The 9,883-nt window shown below is 37.3% G+C and overlaps 1 protein-coding gene across 1 annotated transcript; it reads left to right on the plus strand.

Annotated features, from left to right (window-relative positions):
- The first annotated feature begins 3,548 nt into the window (after window positions 1–3,548).
- Window positions 3,549–7,523, plus strand: Mkp3 (Mitogen-activated protein kinase phosphatase 3). Its single transcript, XM_018546441.1, has 4 exons — window positions 3,549–3,939; window positions 5,055–5,240; window positions 5,412–5,654; window positions 6,851–7,523. Exons 1-4 carry the CDS (start codon window positions 3,549–3,551, stop codon window positions 7,225–7,227), a joined length of 1,197 nt encoding a protein of 398 aa, XP_018401943.1. The 3' UTR covers window positions 7,228–7,523.
- The last annotated feature ends 2,360 nt before the right edge of the window (window positions 7,524–9,883 follow it).

Raw genomic sequence — 9,883 nt, forward strand, 5'->3', positions numbered from 1 at the left:
AAGAATTTGTCTAAGCTTATCTAAAATTGCCTACAAACTAAGAGAGACTTTATTCTATGCATTTTTGAAGAGCAATTCGTTTGAAGAGAATCTCATTTTTTAATCGATTATAAACATTCGTATTCTCATTTGAGTATAATTAAAAAAAATTAATTAGTTTTACTGTTTGTGCATTCGCGCATGAAATGAATTCCTAAACTTTCTGTATATAAAGGGATTAAAACTTGAAATTAAATCTAGTTATTTCGGTCTCATTGATAATTTATAATGTCATTCTGATAAAAAAAAATCAATAGATTCCTACTCCTATATTGTACTTGTAATACAAATTTCAATTAATAATTCAGTACGTTGCAACCTAGATTAATAGGTTGTTTATGCTTCAAACTATAGCTAGCTTTATTGCAAATATTATTAATAATTAATATTAATACATTATTCGTACTTTACTTTTAAATCTTTTACGCGTAGCTATAGAGTGAGTCATAAATCTATTCTAAAAAACTACAAATTGTATCTCTTGATAAAAAGGAAGAACAAGCATTTCTCTCAAATTGAAAATACTCCATTATCGAAATAATGAACATAAATACAATAGTCAACTGATACTATTGTATTTATAAAAATTTCAAGTATTTTTTGTGTTTACAAAGAGTGCTTAAAAAGTCCTCTAGTTTCCATACATACAATAAAGAATCTAATCTGATGCATTCATTCATTATCTCAAGTCTATTTATGTACATTATTTTGATAACAATCGAAGCATCTTCAACTTGACGTTCATAAAAATAGTTGTTTTTTCCTTCTTATCTCGCAACACGAAATTAAAAGAGCGAACTTATTATTTATTCTGTATGTTCTTATTCTTTACTTTTTTCTATAAAAATAATACATAAATTACCATCATTGTTTACTTCAGTTTTCAAGGAACAAAAGAACAATGGAATTATTTTCATTTGGAAAATTCTTTTCTAATCTAAACAAAAACCTTTCTCTTTTCCTTCCTACATATACATTCATTCTTCCATCTAGTATATTAAATGTATATTAGTCTCTTTACAATAGCTATGTTGCGATGTGTAATCCTGACTTCTCTTTAATATCGTCTATACTCATTATTGATGCACAGACTATCTCATAAATGTATTGTGCTTCCACGAAGCTCGGATTGATTCCGCGAGACGAAGAGGTCATTGTTTTGTCGTACATACATCTAGGAAATCGTTAGTGCGCTTAGTATTACGTACGCTGCGCAGACTTGGACATACTACTGCGGATATATATCGATATACCATTACTTCACCACGTGGTACGTGATGCGTAGACTTATCGATCGGTGACAGGTGCCGCGATAAGAGAGAATTATACTGTTTACAAATAATTTCTTTCCGTATCTCACCGTGGATCGATCCTTCGTGTAACATACGTCCGTGCTTCGGATATATCACAATTGGATGTTGCAATCGCGAGCAGCACGGACATGTTCGGCAATGAGTGTGACGGAAGAGTTCATTACATAGCATATGTACGTATATATACATGTACATACACACGCGGTAAATAGATAACAGGAGGAAAGTGGCGATATTGATTCGATCGTGAGAGAGACGAGAGACAGAGAGTAGGAAAGAGAGGGAGGTGGCCTAACTAACGCGGGGGTGACAGGTCCGCCTATGTTCAGCCCTGCTGTTGGCGAACAGCACGTGCACGCGAGTGTGCGTGTGTCGGGTATATACGGCGGGCCTTCTTTTCTCTCTCTCTCTCTCTCTCCCCTTTTACGCGCGCCCACGTACGCGTGAGAGAGCGCGCGCGTGTAACGTGCGATGTCCCATTCCGCCGCCGAAGCCACTCCGCCGTTTCAACGACGGCTCAGTCAGCACCGACCCCCGACCCAACCTCCACCTCTACCCACGCCTAGTTAATGGAAACATCTTTTGTCAATGAACTGACGTCAGTCCGCGCGGCGATTGGCCGGCCGCGTGGGCTCACGTGACCGTTGACGAATCACGTTGCACGGCGGCCGCGTCTCGCCCCTGCGCGCGACGTACCGAGCGCCCGTTGCTCCATTCTTCGACGGACGGACGGTCGCGGTGTAAGGTGTGGCCTGCAGCGAGCGAGCGTGATAAGACGAAAGTAGAATTGTGAAAAAAACAATAGAAGAAAATTCGCGAAACGCGAAAGAAGCGGGAAGAAGAGGATCTTGTGTGTGTGTGTGTGTGTGTGTGTGTGTGAGAGAGAGACATACTTGGAGTCGTTGAAAAATTCCGCCCGTTTCTCGGTCGAGATAATTCGTCGACGCGAAAAAATAAAAAATTTCTTGTCTTCTCGGGGGCAGTTGTCAGAGGTACTCGCGAAGTGAAGGAGAGAGAAGAGGAACGACACGCCGAGGAGTCGTGCCGATCCGATCGGACGGATACGGAAACGCGGTCCAGCGTGTGCGCGGCGGCGGAACCTACGCTCTGAAGGTGGGGGCGAATGAGCGCGGTGGGGGGGCGCGGCAAGACGAGGTACGGCGGCGACGGTGGGAGTGAAGTGTGCGGCTTGCGGTGCAGGGCGCGACGAGGATGGAACGATCGCTGCTCGCGCGCGCCGAGAGAACGATGGGGGCGAGCTCACGGAGGGTCGGTGAGCGCGAGATAGAGTGAGCGCGTCGGTCGCGTACGGTCGGGTCGGACATGCATCTCCCGCACGGCGAGCGTAAACATTCCACAGCCGTGCCGTTAATTGGACGCGTCGTCTTGATTCACGAGGAGATCGATAACCGGGACAAGCTGGCGGTGGCAGCGACGACGACGACGACGACGACGGCGACGGCGGTTACAGTGGCGGCTACAGTCGCGGCTACGGTAGTGGCAACAGCGGCGGAGAAGCAAGAGGCGAAGGCGGAGTAACACGCAGCGCGGCGTAGTATCGCAGGAAATGATGGCAACGCGTGAGAACCCGTCGGAACGCGCCGTCGACGGGTAAACGTCGCGCGATCGTTCTCCCGGATGACGCATCCGGGGAACGTGTGCCGTCACTTAACTCCAAGTGCCATTTCGTATATATCCATATTCAGTAATTGTTAGCCGCAGGAGACGCTCGTAGAAACGCGCGTGCACGCATTCACTACGGGACACACGCTCTCCGTTCATTCGCTTTCATTGTGGAGAACGTGCGACAGGGCTGACGACTCCCTGGGTTCCGACGGGCACAAGTTCGTGACGTCTTACCGAGGAATCGCGCGCTATTTCCACTGCGTGGAAGTTTCTTCAAGTGACGACCAGCAAGAATCATCGTAATTATCCTCGTTAATTAACTACAGTTTTGACAGTTCTGTTGTTTACTGTTTGCCGGAGGTGCCGTGTCCAGTAATGACGGCACTTTGACGGCTGCGGAGGCTCAAGAATATCTTTGTGGCAGAAGCTCAGTGACTGCGATTTCTTTGAAAGAAAAACATTTAGGCTCGGAAGCTGTTTGCGGGACAAATCAGCGCCGTTTGCCTACAAGACACATAAATACGACAAAACGTAAGAGTGTGCTATAGAATACAAGTGTAAAGATTCAAGATGCCTGATAGTGCAATGGAAGAGGATCTTTTGGGTCCAGAGTGGCTGTTCGGGGAGTTGAGATCGCAGGATGGTCCCAACAAACTTCTTATTCTGGATTGTAGAGCACACTCGGACTTTTCTGATGCTCATATAAGAGGTTCGGTACCTCTCACTATACCCAGTATCATGTTGCGAAGATTGGCTGCTGGTAAAGTGGACCTCTTGTCCACAATACGGTGCTTAGATCTGAGAAACAGAGTGGAGATGTTTCTGTGTGGAGATGAAAACAGAAGAGGGACATTTGTACTAATCGGTGACTCTACAGATTCTGGAGGTCATCAGGGTGAAACATTACAAGTTTTGAGCCGGAGACTTAAAAGCAGTGGAGGAAATGTTGCCTCTTTAATCGGTGAGAGAGAGATCAATTTTTATCCTATATTCTAAGCCACTGTAATTCCATTTTCATTGAGATCACACGGTTTGACATTCTAAACGTGGTAGACTAACACATGATGCATCAAGTTTTTATATTTGAAACTATAGAATCAATCTTTATTCCATATAGAATATAATTCCACTAATCTACTATAATTTAATTTCTACTAAGATCACAAAGTTTGATATTTTAAATGCATTAAGCATTAATTTTATATTTGAAACTAGAATATTTTTATTGTTTTATTCCTGAATGATATATTGTGTGTAAATGTGAAATTAAAATTTGCAAAAATATGATATAATGTATACAAATTGATGTCAATATTCCAATTACTGATAAATTGTTATTTATGACAATATTTTAGAAACTTTTATGTAATAAATATATTCTTTTAACAAACGTTTTTAAATTTAACTATTAAACATCTCATACAATAGTTACTAATTATAACTCAGCATTCATATCATTTTATTGTCATATATGTGTCCACAAGCAGCATTAGTAATTGTAGTATAGAAAGGCTTTCAGAAGTAACAGTCAAAGCATAGAGACTGGTTGTGAATGAAATATTGATTTATGTGGGAGGCATTCCAGTAGAACCAGACACTTAATTCTATAGCCAGCTTTTATCTGGCTTTAGATAAAACTGTTCAGTCATTCAATGTTTTGTTTGACATGAGAAATTTACTGATTGCAAATGTATTAATACATACATTGAATGCAAAATAGAATATTGCTTACTTGTTTCAAGTTTTGTTTTAGAACCTTATTGATAAGTATTTTAAAAAAATGTATATATTGAGGAGATATAAATGTGATTATTAATTTTTTTAAGTGTTATATGTACAAAATTTAATTTCTAACTTACAACTAGTTAATGATGAGTTTATTGAAAATATTAATAAAATTTTTTTTAATTTGGAAATATTGATACTTTTCCTAATAATTTAGAATAAAATGATCAGATATATATTTAAATTTTACAAATATATGTGTGTTAGAAAATCTTTTAATTCATAATTCTAATCAGATTTTCATTTAGTCTTAATTAATTATATTATCAAGTTATATTTATGTATTTATAGGTGGTTTCGAAGCATTTAAAGATAAATACCCAGAGTGGTGCGAAGGTAGTCAAGCCACTAATGAATGTGACCCAGGTCAGGACAATAATGATGGTGAATTAATGGGCCTTAGATCCCTTCGGATATCCACTCCACCAACCAGGTCTTATTCAGACTCTGACAGTGACAGCACATGTGATTCAATTGGTGAGCAGACATTCTTAGTGTATATTTTTACCGTACAATTAAAAAGAACTATGCGATAGCAATTTATGTTAACAACAATATAATATATAAATAATGAATAATAATGTAATATATAAATAATACAATGTTGTAACATAATAATAATAATGAATGCGTTTTTCTGTATTTCAGGTCCTGAGGAAGATAAAGACTTTCCTGTGGAAATTTTACCTCATTTGTATCTCGGTAACGCGGCCAATAGCGAAGATCGCGAGGCTTTAGCGCGGCACAGGATACAATACATACTCAATGTGACACCGGATTTGCCAAATGTATTTGAAAGCGGCGGTTCAATAAAGTACATGCAGATACCAATAAGCGATCACTGGAGTCAAAACTTGGCTAGTTTCTTCCCACAGGCGATTCAGTTCATAGGTGAGTGACGATATACGAAGCAGAATTTTTATTAAAAACTAAATTTAAGCAAGAAATAAAAGTTTTTTTATTGTAGTTAATTTTAAAGTTAAAAAATTCTTTAATTTATATTTAAAAATTGCTCTTTGTAAGCATGTTTGTAAATGAAGCAAATAGTGAATTTTTTCAAAAACTTGTTGCACGAAACGTATACAAAAAGACAAAATGTTTCCGTTAAAATTCGGTTATTGATTGATATCTGATACTCTTACTCTGTTTTTAATGAATGTTTTGTCAATTATACGCTTGCTCTACTGTAAATTACCTATATCAGTGATCGATATATAATATTTACAATTTAAATCAAATGTTTTGTGTGCCGTACGTTTTAATAAAAAATTTTCTTGATATTAAATGTTTGATTTATAATTCACATTTCATATTACTTTAACATATGAGAAATAGTATAGAATGCGCGAATGTGATGTGAGATTTATTTATTGCATTGGAACTTTTTTCGTGTCAAAATCTTGTTCGGACCGCTTCTTCTTAAACAGGATTTCCTGTTTAAGAAGGTCCCCGCGTAGCTTCTGAAAGGGGCATTCTTATAAATAGGTTCGCCTAAATAGAAACTTTCCCACGTGGCGGGTAAGCCGCGCTAGACAATTAAACAACGGATGTCCGGTTAGGCCGAGAACTATATTTACGTCTGAATGACGAGGTTTGACATTGCTATTGAGCCAGTCTGGCATTTTTGACTGTTCCGACACATTACAATGTTTGATGATTCGACTTTCCTTCGTTAATTTCATTTAAACGAATTTAACACGACATGCACTGTTTTCTGTAAAATTTTTATCATAATTTTCTATTTAACGAACATTTAATATATCTACGAATAGTAATGTAAAAAACGCTAACTAATATCCTATTTGTATAATTTTTATTAAATAAGAGAGCTTTTAAGCAACAATCTCAATATTTTAACAATATTAATATAAAAGTATATTTTTCAATTTTTCTAATATCGACTGATTGTAAAATCCGACTTTCATACTTTGAAAAGTCAACATAAAAATTTTCCTGCATACTTCATAATTTCGTGCAATTAAAAAATTTTTAAATACAAATAAGTACTAAATATCAGCGTAATAATAATAATCGAGATGATGGTTATAAAATCGTAAGATTAAAATCGCTAATTGCGTATTTTTCAGAGGAGGCACGGAGCTCAGACAAGGGAGTGCTGGTACACTGTTTAGCTGGAGTTTCTCGGTCCGTCACGATTACCGTGGCTTATCTCATGCACAAGTGTAGCCTCAGTCTGAATGATGCTTTCAACCTAGTACGTAGTAGAAAGTCCAATGTTGCACCGAATTTTCACTTTATGGAGCAGTTACACAGCTTCGAGCAAGAGTTGAGGGACCGAGGGGGAGAAAACAAGAATAACGACCAAAGGTGCATCGGAGCATGTCGGCCCAATGGGCCCTGCAATTGTCCAGCGCCCAGTTTCCTAAGTCCCATCGATCTGGGACTCAGTCCTGACTCAGGAATCGAGTTTGACAGGTGGGCGGCAAGTACACCGGCCGAATGAAACGAACTTGGGGGTACCCAATACAAATTTTAGGTCTCCGTCACATGAAATTATCAGGAAAATCCTGATCGAACGTTATGATAACGCGCTTTATCATTTTTGATATGTGAGACGCATTGAGATCCGCCCTTCGCGGTATATCTCCAGATGAAATGGGATATTAGACGCGTTTGGCGAGCGCCGAGACGTAGCTGTTAGAGGCATCCGAAGTTAGTTATCGCGCCGATACCTCGTAATCTCTCGTTTCTTTCTACCGAGCCTCTCATTCCTAGCGTAACTATTGTATGGCTACGTTTATTAAAGATACATAAAGCATTTGAGTTTTAAAATTAAATTTTCAAAAGATTAATTTCTAAAGACACTCATGTAAGTAGTATCTTTACTACCGTGCTACTTATACAATATTCAACATTAATTTCAAATCAAGAAGAAAATAAACGTTCGTCTAAATTTAGAAAAAATTGAGGAATGAGAGGATTAAAAAAATATATACATATATCTCCGATTAGAAAGAAATTATCTCTTTGTTAGATGATTAGCTTTTCAGTATACGCGTTCAGTAATAATGCGCTTTGATATATTTTTGCAGCGACGATGCTTGTCTATCTTGAAATTTTCAGTTACAAAGATTGGGCATGTCACGTCAAATCACTCTAATGCGATGCAGTCGTGTTGTGGGAAAGAGTAAACGATTGATATCTTTCTGCAAAAAAAGAAGCAATGTTTATGTTTTTTTCTGAATTGTAGCAGCAAAGGATATTGAAAGTATTTTGTAAATGAGATTTCGTAATTTCTCATCACGCAACAGTCGCGTAATTGTAATTGTACATTCTGATGTTATGCTTCCAAGTTTTGAGAAACTTTTAGCATGTATGATTGTAAACGGTATGCGAGATATTGGATTCAAGCACTGTGTACTCGCGAGGTATAAAATAATGCATACCGCCATACCTCAAGAGAGTTCTAGAACATATATATACATATATATATATATATGTATATATTCATATATATATATTTTACTACTTCTTTCCCCAAATCCTTCAATTATTGAGGCTGTGTTTATTTTACTGCAAGCGATATTTCATGCGCGAAGTAATCTCTAAATGACGAGTTCCCACCAGGCAATTAAAAGTAAATATCACTGCTTAGTGTACTAAGTTCTATGGTATAATTAAAGGAGATGATCCTGTATACACAGAGGCGTTATTTGAAGTTTTACGCGGCAAGAAATAGATTTCAAAGATCGGCAGTTTACTCGCGATATTTGTGTAAGCTACAAAGAAAGCACAGATATTTTCTTTCGGAAACTGGTTTTTCCGAAATCTGGAGGCTCCAAGAAAAGGCCGAAGTTCCATTCAACCGATTCTTAAATCCGCCACCGAGCTTCTACTCAACTGTGGTAGTTTGTGTAAAAAATAAAACTCGAAATTTATAATGAGTAATTTTTGATGTAGTTTTTCGACCCCTAAAGTAACGTACGTCGGATAATCGCCTCAATGCATTCTGACCTTCGAGACGCGCGAAAGGTATATGCACATCGCCTCAGGTACATATGCCAGTAACTTAAGTTTAAGGGATGACACATCTTAGGAATCAGTGCATTTCTGTAGGGCATTCCTAATCTCTCCTACTCATGAGAAAACCAGGTTTATCACCAATTTTAACGGAGTTGGAAGGATTTGCGTCCAAATTACTCAAAAATGATACATGAAGGCGTTACTTTAAAATTTTCTTTCTTTATTTGCAGTACAAAGTTCAGAAATTATAAAAGTTTAAAAAAGAATTTAAAAGAGAATTTAATTAATGCGCTATTTTATCAGTTATGTAGTACTAAAAAAAGTTATAGATCTGACTTTTTTAAGATCTTATATTTTTTTAAAAGTATTTGTTAATATCTTTTTGTTTCATTGTATTACAGCCCTTGACGGGCTAAAGTTTTTAATGTAAAAGCGCTGCGATTCTATGTGGATCTTGGTTTCTTCATTGATTTTGTTATTTCTTAACTTAGTTTATTTCTTAACTTATCCATATACATATATAATGTTGAAATTTCAGTTTTTATTCTATTTTAATAATTGTTTTATTTTTTTAAATCTAAATGTTTTGTATTACTCTAAAGTAACTATTGAAGTAACGCTTTTAAATATTAGAAATTGGTTTTACTGTCAAGCAGACTCCGTCGTCACTGTTACATACAAAAATCTGAAAGATAATGGTTCCTGCACGTTACATTTTTGCTGGCATTAGAGCAATATTAGCCCATCAGATTTTTTACATAGATACTTTTCTACACAAGGATGTTGGGCCTGTGCATTCGTATGAAAACGCATCTAGCTATACACTGCTAGTAATAACTCGTGCACTAAATTGGATTCCGAATTGAATCAGCACTGTTTCTATTATCTTACAGATCTCAGATATATATTGAAAGTTATTTTTGTAAAGAAAAGAAATGCATTCACATTCCCGAGCCAAAATGGCCTGACACTGTAACTACCTTTCATCTACTACTATATGTATCGTTCATTGAGCATAATTGAAATTAATATGAGTGTATACAAATGAATGTTATTTTTGGTGTAATAATTAACTGCAAGAGTTACGGTAATTAATAGCTCGTGGCTATTACGGGAGTAAAATTGATATAACTAAG

Source organism: Cyphomyrmex costatus, unplaced genomic scaffold (genome assembly GCF_001594065.2).
Source record: "Cyphomyrmex costatus isolate MS0001 unplaced genomic scaffold, Ccosl1.0 scaffold55, whole genome shotgun sequence".
NCBI lineage: Eukaryota > Metazoa > Arthropoda > Insecta > Hymenoptera > Formicidae > Cyphomyrmex > Cyphomyrmex costatus.